The following is an 18,706-nucleotide window of genomic DNA, read 5'->3' on the forward strand; positions in this document are numbered from 1 at the left end:
TTATTTTCTTTTTTCTGAAAGAAATATCTCCAGAACTAGTAATCAAATGCTAATGCTTCTCCCATACATATCATATATTTCCTATGTGCGTCATGCCACATATTTCATAGTAAATGTTAAATGACATTGCTAAAATACATTTATACTTATAGTTGTTAAATTTAAAACATGTAACCCTTACGTGCAGCTGTATTTATATTATCCTGGCACATAAACTGCAACACAAGGTTACAATTCATTTTATGAGGTGCAGTGTCCTCATTTCCCCCACACCCATGCTGATTGGTCCATTCGATTTCAAGCTCAGATCTGCCAGCCAATGAGCTTTGAAAGTAGTTCTAAAAATAACAATTTAATATTTTAATTAAAAAATTAAAGAACTGTTCTAAAAATTGTCGCAATTAAATATATATTTTTAAGTTATACAATTTTGCTTTAAAAAAATCTAACAGAATAAGTAGTTCAATTGATGGCTTTTTTGGGGGTAAAGAGCGAACTGAAGACTAAATCCCACTACTTAGACTGCCTTTGTAGAGGCCCAAAACCCCATCGTAAACTGTCTCTACGGGTTTCTATTTATATTTCACATTCGTCATAAAATATTTGTTCAAAGGCGTCAATCCTAGGGTGGCAGGGTAGGTAGGCTAACCCTAAAATGTTCACACTGCATTAATCAGTAATCACTAGAACCAATAACTTAGATTTGGTTCATAAAAAAATATGTTTAACTGTCCCTGAAATTTTAAATGTTTGGCGCCTATGTTAAGGGGTTGGGACCCAACTGGGACCCACCATTCTGTAGTGGTCGTTCTCTGAAGATGATCTTTGGTTGGTTTTGTCGCCATAGTTGTAACCTCCTCTTGCGTTGTTCTGCGGATGTATAAATAAATTAATGAATGTATGAACAAAACTTATTTAACCTCGCCTGGCGGGGCAACGACAATATAACACAGGTGTTCCGTTTCATAAACTTTTTACAAGTTACCATAAATTTGTGGGTGAATATTTTTTTAGATGTTTCTGTGTGACTGGTAATTTGGATAACCTATTAGTGACCACTGGGTTGGAACAGTCAGGTATCTTGCTCAAGGACACATAAGCCTACAATGGTAGCATCGTTGAGCTTTGAACCTCAAACCCATGGGCTACAGCTAGACACTCTAACCACGGTGCTCCGGCGGGAACGTGTAATATATGGGGGTGGGAACCATAAATAATTTAATCAATGACCAAACAATTGCACTATTAATTAACTGTGACGTCATACACACCTGTGAATCAAACAATCGATTCCCGTTCGCTCTCGTCGCTGTCGCTTCGCGCGCCCTGTTATTCGATCCACGCGGGTTACTGAGATACACGTCACAATTCACAACCGCGATGCACAATAGTAAAATAATGCGTCGCATATTCGTATGTATCTATGCCTTAAAATAACTGCATAAAACGTAATAAATTTGGTAAAACTTTCTGCTATACGTATTTTAAAAGAAGGTAAGTTAAAAGAGTACAAAATAAATTAAAAACGTAATCATCTCTTCGGATTTCGTTTGTATGTAAGTCGTAAAACAACCGCCAAGCATAAAACAATAAAACATGATAAATTTTGCAAAACGGTATGCTATACGTGTTTTTGATCGAAAAACAACATAAAATAACTTAATTATGTCTTCGAATACGAAACTGAATGACGTCAATTTTCGTTCGTTTATTTTAGGCCTAACTTCGAGATCGAAGCTCTGGTTTGAAACTATAGCTACGAAGTCTTTCTGTTATGCGAGGCATACGATTTTAACAAATGTATTATTCTGGGCTAAGATGGATACCGTTGGCACGTTATATAAAGAAGGGTTGGGGAAGATGGGACATCTTTTCATTCTATTTTCTCGTCCCATTTGGTAGTAAACAAAAAATATTCAAAAAATTATTAAACCATATCCTCACGACTCCTATAGACCGTTGTTAATTGTTTAAAACCCGATCAGGATATTTGTATATTATTTGCTAAAAGTGTCCCACTTTCCTCCAAAGTGCTGTATTTATCCTATATTTTTATGAGATACATAATATTCCATGAGATACATAATAGCCTTTTACATATAAACCCAACTCGCTTCTATCGTTGGTTAAATACGTTATATTTACCTTGTGTACTTTGAACTATGAGCTTATATTTGTCAGAAATTACCATTTCCTGCCGTCAGTTTTAAAATCAATACATATATTTTTAATATAAACAATTATCTGATACTGTTGTCACACATTATCCCGTATTTCCTAATCGTGTTTTAACAATTCATTTTTAAAGTGGTGAATATACGGTTAAATAATTCTTTTAATATTCTTTGTTTACTACCAAATGGGTTAATAAAAGTAATAAAAAACATGTCCCATCTTACCCCAACCTACTACATTACTTCCTATGCGAATTGCATTAATTTCTAACTGTTGTAGCTTTAGCGACTTTATACTAGATGTCTGTCGCTATACCCATACAGTGCTATCGTACGCTTACTGTTTGTCCATTTGGTAACCCCATGCTTGCACTTTTAAGTATTACGTTCTATTCTTAGCAAGCTTATATGAAAGCAAAAATAACTACATCGGTCGCTACTTTGATATGGTAGGTTCCCACACAGTAGGACCTTACTGTCACCTCTTATTTAGATAATTGGACACAGTGAACCGTACATCAGGTCACGCAAATAGATCTAAATATTTTATAAAGCTGCTGCATTCCCTGCTTTGTCACGTAGTTCCGGGTCCACTATTATGATGTCACACAGCCTACTCTTATGTCACAGAACAGCTAAACTGAGCGACCGTTGCTAGCACAGGATATGATTTAGAATTAGATTCTCCCACTACTGACTTCTCTGTTTAGCTATGAAAGTTAGTTACGTAGCCTGGGGCCAAACTAAGCGCACGTGAATCACTCTAGCTGCGCGACTCACAATAACGCCTTATACCGAAACAATGCTGCGACCATTGTGCGTTTCATCATGTGACTGTGACGTAGTATCATGTCACGCGTCCTCCTGCCCTCGCACTTTTACGAAACTATTGTCCAGTGTGCTTATATTTCTATTGATTATTATGACGCAGGTGTAAGTTAATAATAGGCAGGTCGGTTAGCGCGATATCGGTTAATCAGAGCAGTCAGGATAGTGGACCTATCACCAGTATGAGTTATCTGATGCAGGTTTGCTACCACGCATAATGCAATACAGGGACAGTTTATATGAGTTGTATTAAATGTATATAGACGATACACACAGTGTTGTATATAAGCACGGATAGCCTTCCGTCATTAGCTATTAGTATAGACTTGAGGCGGATAAATACGATAATAGACGAAGTTCGACTAAGTCCAAGGTCTCATAGCGTTCCTTGCTTTAGCTCTTAGGACGTAGAGTATAAGCGTAAGGTGTATTTATGACTGCCACATAACGCTAACCAAGCTTTTTAATCTTAGTTTAAAATTGGTCGTCCCCAAAAAAGCTTGTTTATAGTTTGACTATGCAATAAAGAATAAACGTTAGGTGTTCTACTAACAGTTTTTGGTCAGAGATCGGTTTGCGCGTTTAACTTAGAGTTGCGTGTCAGCTTCAGTTCAAAAGCGTTGTTTAAGTGTGTATATTTCCGTTTACAAAATCCTGTAGCTGGTTTTACGCTGGATGTATAGTTCTAATTATGACATAACATAAATAATTTTATCCTTTCGTGTACGATAGCGAAGATCAAACAATTAAAACAACAAAGAGACGGGAATTAGCTGCAAAACGACAATCGTAAAACACGCTAGGATAAAACTAGTATCTGCCTTCTGGCTTAAACTATAAATTAAGTTTGACGTAACTGTTGCCACGCCTGTGTCACTTAATCGCTACAGAAATCAGAATTAATCTAGAATATATTTAAACTTAAACTTAAACTTGGAATTTTTCGCCCGAAGCGAGTTACTGTTCCAATTTATTTCATTGTCTTACGCGCGCGTTCTCTTTCACGTTTCTTACATTATGACATCATATCTTTATTATTGTGACATTAAACAAATAAAGTCGTCTTGTGTTACAGTACTGAATATAAGGAAATATGAAACAAGTTCCAATCTTTGTGCTGTTGGCAACATTGCTGCAGATATGTGTGGCTGATATATATATGCATAATCCAAGGTGATTAAGTTTAATGAATATGTATAAGACCTTTATATTGTCCTGTTTATAATGTTTATATTATCTGGTAAACTGGTTACACCATGTGTGTATAAGAAGACACCCATGTTATAACTCGACAGTGAGCATGAGGTGTATGAATACACCATGTGTGCCTGGTGTATAAGAAGACACCCGTGTTACAACTCGACAGCAAGCATGAGGTGTATGAATACACCATGTGTGCCTGGTGTATAAGAAGACACTCATGTTATAACTTGACAGTGAGCATGTGGTGTATGACTACACCATGTGTGCCTGGTGTATAAGAAGACACCCGTGTTACAACTCGACAGCAAGCATGAGGTGTATGAATACACCATGTGTACCTGGTGTATAAGAAGACACTCATGTTATAACTTGACAGTGAGCATGAGGTGTATGAATACATCATGTGTGTCTGGTGTATAAGAAGACACCCATGTTATAACTCGACAGTGAGCATGAGGTGTATGAATACACCATGTGTGTCTGGTGTATAAGAAGACACCCATGTTATAAATCGACAGTGGGCATAAGGTGATTTTTGATTAAACTATCCTTTGAAAATTACTCCATTGTTTTGGACAATGCATCATAATTGCTATTGTTTTATCAGAGGTTCAAACAATCGTTACAATGAGCGTGGACGAGGTAGAAACAATGCAAACCGCATGTTTGATTCACAGAATAATAACAGGGGAGGCTATAATGTGGGCAACTTGTACTACCATGTTGGGTCAAAGCTACAAATTGAATGGTGGGTATTTATATATTGTTGTACACAGTGGCGCAGCCAGAAATAAATAAGGAGGGGTTTTAATCAAAAAAATTTCAAAATATGTTTTTTTTTTTAATTTTTTAAATTCTTTTTTTTTGGTTTAAAAGGGGGGGTCACAACCCCTAAACCCCCCTGGTTGCGCCACTGGTTGTACAGCATCTAATCTTAACCAGCGCCAAGTCAAAGGTCATAGGTTGTTTATAGGGGATTAGGGAATATTCAATACCCCCCTCATGGCTTTGTTACTTTTAGAGATTGTATTGTTTTGTACATTAGATACAGACTGCTGCAAAATCTTTGTTTAATGTACAAGCCGACAAGCAAACATCATTTCCTAACCAGTGTAACATGGCTCTCCAAGATTAATTGCTTATTAGGATTGATATATCTGTGCTCATGGCTTTGTTAAGTTTAAGATGCCAGTTGTATTTTACACCATTTATAAACCACTACCCAGAGGCACCCACTAAACAGTTAAAGTTATACAGTTTTCAAAATATGGTTTGGTGGGAGGATACGGGACATTTTTGTCACATAATATTCAAATATCCTGATTATATTTTAAAAATTAACAACGGTCTATGGATTTCGTGAGGATACGATTTTATAATTCTTTAAATATTCTTTGTTCATCACCAAATAGGACGAAAAAATAGAAGGAAGAGGTGTCCCATCTTCTCCCACCCTACTATATATAATAAATTAATATAGAACCCTTTGTTTCAGGACAAACCAACATTCGTGTGGTAACCAGAATGCTCATTGTGACATCATAATCCAATATATGTGTGGGGACTTGGTGCGAGACGGGACTGTCACATCCACTATCCCCACCAACCCCACTATGTGTAAGAACCTGGATTGCAACAACGACAAGACTTATGGGATGCACGAGGATTTCTACAGCTACATTAACTGCAGGTCAAGAGAGAGAAATCGTGGGCTCTTTAATGCAGATAGAGTGAGTTTACTACATAGTTGGTTTCATTATATTTGTTATCTAAACTTAAGTTAAGCGGTAGCACCATGGGTGTTGGGGTGGTGGGTCAACTCTGGCTAAACCTCAGGTCCCATGGCGTGCCTCGCTGTTGGACCTTTATAGAATAGAATGTAGACTAGAGCAATAGGCTCTTGCCCAATCTTGGGGCCTATGAATTGTCTCACTGTAGGACCTCACCCATATAAAATAAAATGTACATATACAATGTTGGGTAATGGGCCAAATCTACACTTAAAATCTTAACTGCTGTACCTAACAGAATAGAACAGTTGTGAGTAAAAGAACAAACAAAAAATATCTACGCTGACCTGCGCTAAAAATGGAGGATATAGATATTTCTTTGTTTGCCATCTGTAATTTAACCAAGTTCTCCTAGGCCCAAGTTATATTTACCCTCAACATTGCCCTAATATTATGTTGCTACTGTTGTTTTGTATACATAGGATACAAATATAGTTAACCTAACCAAGCCAACAAAACAACCCCACAGACCACAGACAAAGTGTAATTTCTCATACACCAGCCATTTATGGGAAGCCTATAATTTGTGAACAATCTTCCTACACAGGTACATCGTTACCCTGATCCTAAACCACCAATAATAGCATTTATTGGCAGTCACAAAACTTAAAAATAAATTGCTTTTGTTGCTGACATACTTTCCCGGTCGTTTCTGCTAGCAACAGTGCTTGTGATGTCACAAACATGTATTTTTACTTGCGGTTTTTGTGGGAATGTTGCAAAATAACCCGTTTAATGTCAGTTTTGCTCAAAATTGTGGCAATTACTGCATTTCAAATGCGCCCGCTTTTAGATGTGTTTTTTACAACTAATCTCCTTTGTTCATGTCACAACAATGCCCATTCAAACATAATAGTCGTTAATTTAGAACACCCATTGTTACATCACCAGCATAACAATGTCTTTATGATTTCAGAATCTAAGGACAAACCAAGCAACAAGAACTCGACAAAATCAGAACGGAAACAGGCGCGGTTACGAATGTCCCGAGGAGAGAGATTACTATCCATACTGGCACCCAATGCCTTGGAAGGTATTCCATTTAGTGCTGAATAATATAATATCTGTTGCCATATGTTTTTGTGGTAATGGAAAACCCTGGCCTAAATAGCAGAACACCATATGTATATAAATGTATTTATTGCTGAATAAAGTTATATACGTTGTTTGGGGTTGTTTTTAAGTTTTTTGGAAAACTCTAGGCCTAAATCCCAGAACACCATATATAGTGGGGTGGGGGAAGATGGGACACCTTTAGCACATAATATCTAAATATCCTGTTCCTGTTTTAAACAATTAACAATGGTTTATGGGAGTCGTGAGAATACGGTTCTATAATTGTTTGAGTGTTTTTGTTTACCACTAAATTAGACCCATCTTCCCCCACCCTACTATATGTATAAATGTGATAAAAAGTTTAAAAAGTAATGTATTTATTGCTAAAAAAACAGATAACTGTTACCAGTTTGTTTATGGTGCTTAGTTAGGGGTAATGAGCCAATTCTGGCCTAAATCCCATGTCCCCTGACATTTCTTTTTGTAAAAAATAAGAGGCTATGGTGGCACTTGTACCAAACAATTGCTTGTGTCTTTGTTTATGAAATATAAAGTAGGACATTTATAGTCACTCCGTGTGTTTTTATGCTTCATATAGGCCACAGAAATGTAAATATAAACTAAATATATATTTACATACATTCATAAGTTTTGAATCATAATGTTTATGTTTATATATTCTTTTAAATTTGTTAAACAATACCAAAACACTGTACACAGAAGAAAACGAATAAAAAATGTTTTGGTATGAATTCTTTATATTATGACATCACAAATAACATTTGTCTTTGTCTAGAATTGTCTGTTGTCTGTGACCTATGTCATGCATTATGATGTCATAATTCTACCTGTTTCCTGTCATTCACCTAAATCAAACCAAATATGATGAATTAAACTTGATTGTTAAATAGAAACATTTGTTACAAGTTTTCTATTATAGCAATTGGGTTGCTAAAACACATATAACTCAAGGACCCCCTAACGTAACGCTTATAAAACTTTTTGTGAATAAGCCCCCCAAAACTAATCATCCATAAAGTAACATGAAAACTTGTAAGCTAGCGGAGATGTATGAAACAACCGTGTTATAACGACTGTAGTTGCCCCGCCATGCGAGGATAAATAAGTTACATACGTGGTAACTTTTAACCAGGCACGAGGTGTATGAAACAACCGTGTTATAACGACTGTAGTTGCCCCGCCATGCGAGGATAAATAAGTTACATACGTGGTAACTTGTAACCAGGCACGAGGTGTATGAAACAACCGTGTTATAACGACTGTAGTTGCCCCGCGATGCGAGGATAAATAAGTTACATACGTGGTAACTTGTAACCAGGCACGAGGTGTATGAAACAACCGTGTTATAACGACTGTAGTTGCCCCGCCATGCGAGGATAAATAAGTTACATACGTGGTAACTTGTAACCAGGCACGAGGTGTATGAAACAACCGTGTTATAACGACTGTAGTTGCCCCGCCATGCGAGGATAAATAAGTTACATACGTGGTAACTTGTAACCAGGCACGAGGTGTATGAAACAACCGTGTTATAACGACTGTAGTTGCCCCGCCATGCGAGGATAAATAAGTTACATACGTGGTAACTTGTAACCAGGCACGAGGTGTATGAAACAACCGTGTTATAACGACTGTAGTTGCCCCGCCATGCGAGGATAAATAAGTTACATACGTGGTAACTTGTAACCAGGCACGAGGTGTATGAAACAACCGTGTTATAACGACTGTAGTTGCCCCGCCATGCGAGGATAAATAAGTTACATACGTGGTAACTTGTAACCAGGCACGAGGTGTATGAAACAACCGTGTTATAACGACTGTAGTTGCCCCGCCATGCGAGGATAAATAAGTTACATACGTGGTAACTTGTAACCAGGCACGAGGTGTATGAAACAACCGTGTTATAACGACTGTTGTTGCCCCGCCATGCGAGGATAAATAAGTTACATACGTGGTAACTTGTAACCAGGCACGAGGTGTATGAAACAACCGTGTTATAACGACTGTCGTTTCCGGCTACACGAGGATAATTAAGTTACATTGATACATTCATGTTCAATATTATGCTAATGTTAATATGATATTTTCCACACAGGATATCGCTGTTTTGACGAATGATGTCTCAAGATGCCCCATGTATAAAACAGAGAGTCAGAACGTTAAGGATAGATATGCTTGTGATGTGGACAATAACTACCTCTACATGGTATGTTAAAGTAAATACCTCTACATGGTATGTTTAAGTAACTACCTCTACATGGTATGTTTAAGTAACTACCTCTACAAGGTATGTTTAAGTAACTACCTCTGCATGGTATGTTAAAGTAATTACCTCTACATGGTATGTTTAAGTAACTACCTCTGCATGGTATGTTAAACTAACTACCTCTACATGGTATGTTTAGATAATAACTTTCTGCTCCATCAAATCTCTGGGATAATAGCCCATATCTGGCCTAAAAATGCAGCACTTCATTAATGTAGAATAAAAATAGAATCCAAATTCAAAGCTGACAAGGCCAACATATTGACCTGTCTTCAATACCCCATTTAAAACAATCCACTCCACAGAGATCCACCTCTAACTCAGGAAACAACTTGATTCCGATCACTAAAGATGAATGCGAGGCTTTCAAATACACAGTTGGCAATACACAGGTACTTTGTGGTATGATGTGCCTTGTATAAGTGCTATTACCTCTATCATGGGTTTTTTTAGCAGTTGTAACGACTGTCGTTGCCCCATCATAAACAAGTTACATTCATCTAATACTTAACCATTTACCCCCCTAGTACAATAGTAGCAGCGTCGAACCCTCATCCTATGAGCTTACTTAAACCCCTATCACCCTTACTGCAACTTAACCACTTATTTAAGTCATTGTAACTTTACAATACAACGGCACATGAAAGCGATATTTTCAGCCATACAGAAAAAACGCACCAACAAAGTTACATAAGTAGTAACAAATTGCATTCATTCAATGCTTAAACCCCTTATTACAGTAGAATGGTGCATGGAAGCGATCCTCACAAAACATATTACATAGCATATTTATAGCTTATTACAGCAGGTCGCAGCATAATATAGCATATTCAAATTGTAACTTTACAGTATAACGGCACATGGAAGAGATACCCCTCTCACGGGATCGCCGCCCCTGTGTGTCACATGAACCGATGGTCACGTGATAATCATCTCGGAAACACAGTGGGAGGACAAACGTTCAACTTTAATTGGACGATCCCTAATGATGTGAATGAAAGATGTGTATTAAGAATGAGGTGAATGTTTAGAAAATATAAATTATAAAAAAGTATATTTATAAATTATAATGTTAAAATTTATTCTTTGAAAATATATTATAGTAGGGTGGGGGTAGATGGGATACCTTTGACACATAATATCCAGATATCAAGATCGTGTTTTAAACAATTAACAACGGTCTATGGGAGTTGTGGGAATACGGTTTTATAATTCTTTGAATGTTGTTTGTTTACTAGCAAATGTGACAGGAAAATGAAATGTTTTCTCAGCTTCCCCACCCCACTATATAAAAATTCCCCGGGACCTCAACCACATAGAATAGATTGCATTACGTTTTACGTTCAATATAATATAATGTATAGCGAGGGTTAAAAACATTAAACGCAGCTTATAATTATTCGTTAAAATATTGGACCTTCCATAGATACAACATTTCAACCGGCGATTACGATCGCGACAACACAACTTCTCTCCATAATAATCGGCGCAGAAGAGACGGACCTGGTCCCGATGTTTGGTCCCGGCAAGGTTTGTCCAACTTATGCTAAAATATACTTTGATGAAAAAATAATTGTAACAAATTACTTGACTAAGATTTTTCTGTATTGAAAATAGTTAAACATGAAAATAGTTAAACATAAATGTTTGTTATTTGTCAACTTGCTGTAGCAACCACGCTTTTTTTCTTCCAATTAAGTCTTAATATGTTTTAATCGTAAGCGTTTTTTGTTTTTAATATTTTTCAATCTTTGCTACCGTAATTAATGAGAGAAATAAAATTATTATTTATAAAATTATAAAAGCGATTCCTTATACCAGGTCTTACGCAAGCAGAAGGCACGGCTCGCGGGTATTTGTTCAGGAACAATCCTACTGTTGATATATTTGGCCTTGATAAGTTGAAGCTACGACTAGCACTTGCCACTCAACAATATGGACGAACCTTCCAGGATCGAAGCCACACGTTTGCCATTCGACCAAGACCCCCTGGTGTGCCTGAAGGGGCAACAATTGATAATGTTAATGTGAGGGGAAAACGTGGGAATATTGTTCAGGTAAGAAGATGGTAGTTTTTATGTAGGAGAATTATAACATGGGTGTGATATATTATACACCAAGTGTCTGCTTAAGTGTTCAACAAATAAGAGTTATTTGAATTATAATAATTGTTTTCAATTACCATACTAATCTGTTCCATACACCTCATGCCTGTTAATAAGTTGACACATATGTAACTTTATTGGTGAATAAACCCCTTGGTGACCACTAGTTATAAATTAGAACACACTCCCAAATTGCTGGCAGCATCAAACGGCAAAACTGATACCTTTGCCACGGCACCAAAACTAACTTGTTCCCCCCCTCTCCAGGTTTACCCTGGTGTTGAATACGACTTTGTTCCGAACACCGTCCAACTTACCTCCGGTGGTTACGCTCACATACAGTGGACAGGATCCGATTCCAACCCCAATAATAATGATGGGCAAGGAAGGCAAGGAACGGATAGAAGCAACATGGTCATGATAAAAGCACCTGTAAGTGTATACATGGTTATAAAGGGAATTTATTAGGGTTTATGCCCTCACTAATTTGAAGCTATATTTATATATATTTTGTAAATGTAAGTACATATGGTAGGGTGGGGATGACGGAAAATATTTATTCCCACCAAAAAAATCAATTCAATATATATGCCCGTTCGCGCTTATATTATTCACAACATATTTCCTTTATTTGTCATAATAATGCCAACATCCTTTATGACCAAATAAAGTGAGTTATTGTGTCCGCTACCTCATTATGTGTCATCAATTTACTGCCTTTGATTGGATCAGTTAATTATGATGTAACAACGGTATAACAGTGACATCATAGTGGCAGATAATAGACCATTGTTCTCAATAAAAATGGATTATCGTATCCATTGTTTTATAAACCACCATTATGACTCAACAATGATTCATCAGTTAAAAAATTTCCATTGCTGAGTCATAATAATACACCTGCAAATTTCCTTTGATTAAATGTTTATTATTATTGCACAATGTGTAAGACAGTGGTTAGCGCGCCTGCCTGTAACCAAGAGGTAATGGGTTCAAGGCTCGTTGCTGCTACCATTGTGGGCGTATGTGTCTTTAGGCAAGACACTTAACGGCAATTTCTCCAACCCAGTGGTCACTAATGGGTTGTCTAAATTATCAGCCATACAGAAAAACAATCACCAACAAAGGTACATACGCGGTACCTCACAAGCGAGAACGAGGTGTATGAAACAGAACACCTGTGTTATTACGACTGTCATTGCCCCGCCATGCCAGGATAAATAAGTTACATTCGTAAATAAGTTACACTCGATAAATAAGTTACAAACAGAAACCCCTTGATTTTCCCCTGCCACGTGAAGATATATAAATTACATTCGTTAAAATTTCTTTTATCTAAACATTCAATATACCAGGTCTACCCTAAAGGAGACCCGCTTACAAAGATAGGAAGGTTTGGTCAGTTGTCATCCAGCATACCAGAGCATTTAAACATCGCATCTATCGGTGGATTGCCGATATCTGATCTCAAGTATCTCGCTACACTTAGCAGTAAGTTGGTTTATTATTATTTGATAACATAACTTTAGTTATCCATGTTGGTATTTCTAGCCCACAGTTTTTTTGTTCGAGGCACGATGTTACCATTGTAGGTGGGCGTATATGTCCTGGTCACTATGGATTATCTAAATTGTCAGCCATCTAAAAAATTATTAGTTACATACGATGCTGGTTCATTATTACAAGGTGTATGAAACAGAACACCTGTGTTATAACGACTGTCGTTGCCCCGCCATCCGAGGATAAATAAGTTACATACATGGTAACTTGTAAGTTGGCACGAGGTGTATGAAACTGAACACCAGTGTTATAACGACTGTTGTTTTCCCGCCAGGCGAGGATAAATAAGTTGCATTAAGTTAGAATTAACCAAAAGATAAACAAGTTGCATTCATTCATCTTTTATTATTCCCACAGACAAACATGAAACAGAACATCCATGTTATAACGACTGTCGTTTTTAGAGCACAAAAGAATAAATAAATTATATTCCTTCATTCTTTCATTTATCTTTTCTTATTCCCACAGACAAACAGTTTGGTGGAGACATGGATGAATTGAACGAAGCTGGAACTTATTTTGATCTCGGTCTGCGTAAAATCACAAGCACAGGCATATATAGTTACATGTGCACGAGGAACAATAACTTCTCCAACCGGAGCCAGAAGGGGAAGATGGTGGTCATTGATTCAGCCGTAGCAAGCGATACAATTGATAGCCAGGGTGGGGCCATCACTGTAACTGGGTAAGATCGTTTTTTGATTTATTTTCCCCTTAGTTGGGTAAAGGTGGCTGTACACAGTATCCGGCGTGCGAATTTGCATGCAAAGTTGTATGCAAACCCATTACTGAGTTTCGCATGCGGCAGCGAAATCCGGACAAAACAGACAAATTCCGGATACTGTGTACAGCAGACGGTTATTTAGTATACTGCTGTTGCAGGGTAATATGGTTTGGGGATATCACTGTAACGGGGTAAGATGGTTATTTGCGCATTTTTCTTCTAAAATTAGTTAAAAATAACTTGGGGGGTCTCTTTTACCTTTTTTTACTAAATTTTTCTTCTCTATAACTTCTTTGTAGTGATATTAATTTTGTTGCAAAACTTCATCTGACCATTGTTTTCATACGGCAGTGAATCGCCCACCCTTATGAGGGTTCCACGTGGAGCATTGACTGCACCCATGTACATGGAGTTATGGGAACTCAGCAGTAACGAGTTCACGGTAAAAGTGTTGCCACCACATAGTGACTTGGTGTCTGATGTCGTCCATGTTACACCAGATGTAAGTTTCCAATAAATTGTTTGTTTATTTCTTCTATTACATTACCATTGGGGAACTATTTTTTTGGATTTTGTTTGAAATCTTTTAGTGACATTTTTAAAATACACTCATAGTTGTCAAACATTGGGAACCTCATTGATTAATATGGTGAATGCAATATACTTTGGCTCTGCTTGTTTGTATAGACACCTAACAGCAGGGTAAAATCTTGGGTGACATTGTTAAAATACAGTTATACTCGTAGTTGTCAAACATAGGGAACCTCATTGATTAATGTGGTGAATGCAATATACTTTGGCTCTGCTTGTTTGCATAGACACCTAACAGCAGGGTAAAATCTTGTGTGACATTGTTAAAATACAGTTACACTCATAGTTGTCAAACATAGGGAACCTCATTGATTAATGTGGTGAATGCAATATACTTTGGCTCTGCTTGTTTGTATAGACACCTAACAGCAGGGTAAAATCTGGGGTGACATTGTTAAAATACAGTTACACTCATAGTTGTCAAACATAGGGAACCTCATTGATTAATGTGGTGAATGCAATATACTTTGGCTCTGCTTGTTTGTATAGACACCTAACAGCAGGGTAAAATCTGGGGTGACATTGTTAAAATACAGTTATACTCGTAGTTGTCAAACATAGGGAACCTCATTGATTAATGTGGTGAATGCAATATACTTTGGCTCTGCTTGTTTGTATAGACACCTAACAGCAGGGTAAAATCTGTAATGTCATTGATAAAATACAGTTACACTCATAGTTGTCAAACATAGGGAACCTCATTGATTAATGTGGTGAATGCAATATACTTTGGCTCTGCTTGTTTGTATAGACACCTAACAGCAGGGTAAAATCTGTAATGTCATTGATAAAATACAGTTACACTCATAGTTGTCAAACATAGGGAACCTAATTGATTAATGTGGTGAATGCAATATACTTTGGCTCTCTTTTTTATTTATTCTTCTTTATGAGTGAGGTCCTTGTCAAGGACCTCAGGATTTAGGCCAAGTTTGGCTCATTACCCCAACAAACATAAAGCCCATGCAAGTCCTATGTGCGACTGGTGCCGTGATACGCATCGCACTCAGACGCATATTTTTTGTACCATTTTTTTTTATCCCTGTGTGAATACTAGTTACCACACTAATATTATCTCACTCAGCAACAAAAACAACAGCCATTTTAAATAGCAAATCCACATAGATGTATATGCCTATTATAACCTGACAGTGAGCATGAGGTTCAATATAATAACCCACATCTCCAAACAGGGTGAACTCTCGTCCAACGGAACACAAATGCAAATCGACATGAAACTCAAGGAGGACGTCGGGTCCCTTTATGATGTCACAGTGTATCGTTCAACTGACGGTACAACGTCATGGGTACAGCTAGAATCTAGCGGAAAAAGTGGAGGGATTGTCTCATTCCAAACTTCTTCAGGAGGCCACTTTGTGGCAGCAAAGAGCGTAGCACCAGGTCCTATGGCAGGTGAGAAAAAATTCTTTTTTTTTACCTTTTTTTAGTTTTTTTTGTGTCCTGGTCCTTTGAGAAAAGGATTTGTGTTTTTACTTAAAAGAATGTAACATGACCTATTTACCAATGACTTTCTAGGGGTGAATAATTTTTTAGGATTTTTTTTAGTAGTGGAGCTGATGAAATATGTTTTAAAAAGACTCTTTAAGCTTTATAGGTTAAAGTTTGTATTTTTACTTGAGCCCATAATAAATTATGCCTGACAGGTATAGGTTCAAAACTATGTTTTCTTAAGACTTGTTATATATTTGTAGGTCTAATTTTGGGTTGTATAGTCGCATTCATTCTCATCGTTGTTGTTGTTGTACTTGTGCGACAAAACAAAATCACACTCAAGGGTTATGGAGGAAAAGTTTAGCTGGGGAATCCCCGGACACCCATGACCTGGAAAACCCCTTGATTCATGTCTTGTTACGTAAAGTGACGTTTAAAAAAAATATATATAAAATATTAATTTTTATAATCATCTGGCTATTAATGAAACTTGTTTTATCTAAAATTTTAAAATCTTCTGCCTTTTGTCTAAAAGTGAAGTTTTTACAAAAAATGTTTTTTCTCAAAAACATTAAAAAATATTTGTTTTTACAGCGAAGTTATAACATTTAATAGAGCATAGTATGTCGAATTGTCACAAAAATTATAAAATCTTAACTTTTTTTGTATATTTCTCTATTGCACTTCTATATTCTCACTTTAGGGGAATTCCGAGCACTTACATAACATGTTCCTATCTTAAATATTAATAAATATATCTCAAAATGCAAATCATGGATAATTTTATTCTTCGAAACACCTCGATTGTTGACTGTTTTGTGGGTCCTGTAAGTCTAGAGCGTTACACTTGGGATAAAAAACTTTTGTATTTAAACGGGTATAGTCGAGTGTCAAGTTTAAATACAAAGCGTATTAATCTCAAACCTTTTGAGGCGGTGTCTTATATTCCAATTAAATATTGATAATTGGCGCATTGAAAAACATTTTTTGATGGGGAGGTTGTCTGAAAACTGATGCTTTAAATCATTTTGGGGGAAGTCGGTCCTCCTTGACCACCTTGGATGTCCGCCACTGTTGCCACACAAACCAAACTACTGCTGTAGTTTGGTGGTACCTTGATTGTAATCATTAACTCAGCGGCGGTTTATCGTAGCTTGCAAATATTTATTTCATGTAAGTGCTTTTGTATTGTTGTATAACAATGCTGTAGTGACGTAACACAATACGCGACTACATTGTCGTTAAATACCAATAGTTCGAAACAAGGATATGACGTCATATTAGCAGCATTTCTCGGCAACAGACAGTAAGAACACACACATGTTGTGTGTGTTGGTTTAACAGCCACGCTTTCTAACTGACAATCTTTAGCATATTTTTATTCATAACGACAATCGCCAAGTAGGTTTTATCCCGACGTGTTTTTTTTTAAAACGACTGTCTTTTACTTTTAATTCCATTCTCTTTGTCGTCTTGTTAAGCCGATCTTCGCTATTGTTTTCGAAGAGATCAGTTAAAAAATATGCTATAATCACTAAACGATAAAATGGAGTAGCATAATCAATATTCTCGTATATTTTAATTCATAAACTTTTCCAATAATATGATATGTTTTTATTAACGAAGATCAAACTCTTAAAGCAACGAATAGAATTAGCAACAAAACGACAGTCGTTAAACACGCCAGGGGTTAAAAATACCTAAGTAAAACTGAATAAATGTAACTTCTCGCGTGGCCAGAAAACGACAGTCATTATAACACGGGTTTTCATATTCACCAATCACCTCTGAGTCCCCCGAGTTACCATGTATGTTACTTTGCGGGTAGTTGAATAATAAAATGTCAAATAAAGGCGTCGCTGAATAAACAACACAAAAAACAAGGCAAGCGCAAATGGTACTGAGTTTAATAAACGTCAGAAAATGTTGCGAATTCAACATTTTCGAAGATTTTGCTTCATGGAGTTTTCCATAGTGCTCACAGTTGTTTTACTTCAAGCCCTCTTTTATAAGAACCGTCAACTATAGATATTTCGTCCCCACATCGAGCAAGTACAACGTTCAGCATGGATTTAAAATGTTCCTTCTTTTTTCCATGAACAACATACGGAGTGACTGTTTTCTCTTGTCGGTATCTTAGCTTCTGAAACTTTCGTCCACGCGTCACTTCCGCTTTACAATGCGTCGCGTCATCCGTTCGATCCTGCCCAGGTTTTGGGGGGTTTAGACTGAAGTGATATTCTTGCAGATGTCTTGTAACTCTCGTATCCGGCCACAGTAATATACTTTCTGTATGTTTGCTGCAAACTAGATTGGTTGCCGTATCACAAGTCATTTTATGGAGTTTGCAGTATAACGTTATAGAATTTAATCAAAATGCCTGGAAAGTACATAATATACATTTATTAAAACAAAATTCTCATTCATTTTTTGCACAAACAGTATACTCTAACTCGAAAGCGATACTGCGTCTGATACCTACGTTACACTTTGTTCAGATTGAATACAAATGTAAACTAACTGTCACACGCATTGTACTTACTGTTTAGTGTTTATATTATAATGTAACCTAGCAATGTATAGATTTGATTAAGTCACTAGCGCACGTTATACTTCTTTTCAGCACACGAACTCAATTTAGTTCACCATAAATGGAACTATTACAAAACTTTACATGCCCTATGACGTCACAATACACAATGCAAATTTGAAATTCAAATCCTACAAGCACGTGTTGAATTAAATCGTTGCCTGCAGCTTTAGTTTGTGATTTAGTGAGACTTTTTGTGTACTTAGTTAACCAAAAGTCCAAATTCCAACTTTAATCGGCCAACACTAACTATACATCAACCATACGCGCTTAGTTGACAGGATATAACTTATTTGCTGCTACTGTTGCCATACGCAGGTACAGTTTGCTATGTAAACTCCGCCCA

At 36.8% G+C, this 18,706-nt stretch overlaps 2 protein-coding genes across 2 annotated transcripts in view; one reads left to right on the forward strand and one right to left on the reverse strand.

Annotated features, from left to right (window-relative positions):
* LOC149740913 (protein DD3-3-like) overlaps positions 1–1,462 on the reverse strand; it is an 8,663-nt gene extending 7,201 nt beyond the window's left edge. Inside the window, exons 1-3 of the mRNA XM_089873462.1 lie at positions 1,272–1,462; positions 793–870; positions 182–338 (exon numbers count right to left, since the gene is read on the reverse strand). Coding sequence (XP_089729588.1) covers positions 182–338; positions 793–870; positions 1,272–1,409 — 373 coding nt within the window. The 5' untranslated portion in view covers positions 1,410–1,462. The remainder of the gene's footprint in view (positions 1–181; positions 339–792; positions 871–1,271) is intronic.
* LOC149740914 (protein DD3-3-like) overlaps positions 1–16,541 on the forward strand; it is a 21,770-nt gene extending 5,229 nt beyond the window's left edge. The window contains exons 2-16 of the mRNA XM_089873459.1: positions 4,078–4,175; positions 4,813–4,953; positions 5,701–5,935; positions 6,912–7,028; positions 9,168–9,278; positions 9,644–9,730; positions 10,188–10,357; positions 10,765–10,868; positions 11,160–11,395; positions 11,711–11,875; positions 12,799–12,934; positions 13,472–13,688; positions 14,079–14,229; positions 15,512–15,731; positions 16,031–16,541. Coding sequence (XP_089729585.1) covers positions 4,096–4,175; positions 4,813–4,953; positions 5,701–5,935; positions 6,912–7,028; positions 9,168–9,278; positions 9,644–9,730; positions 10,188–10,357; positions 10,765–10,868; positions 11,160–11,395; positions 11,711–11,875; positions 12,799–12,934; positions 13,472–13,688; positions 14,079–14,229; positions 15,512–15,731; positions 16,031–16,134 — 2,274 coding nt within the window. The 5' untranslated portion in view covers positions 4,078–4,095 and the 3' untranslated portion in view covers positions 16,135–16,541. The remainder of the gene's footprint in view (positions 1–4,077; positions 4,176–4,812; positions 4,954–5,700; positions 5,936–6,911; positions 7,029–9,167; positions 9,279–9,643; positions 9,731–10,187; positions 10,358–10,764; positions 10,869–11,159; positions 11,396–11,710; positions 11,876–12,798; positions 12,935–13,471; positions 13,689–14,078; positions 14,230–15,511; positions 15,732–16,030) is intronic.
* The last annotated feature ends 2,165 nt before the right edge of the window (positions 16,542–18,706 follow it).

The sequence above is a fragment of the Ciona robusta genome, chromosome 2 (assembly GCF_009617815.1).
Source record: "Ciona robusta chromosome 2, ASM961781v2".
Classification (NCBI taxonomy): Eukaryota; Metazoa; Chordata; class Ascidiacea; order Phlebobranchia; family Cionidae; genus Ciona; species Ciona robusta.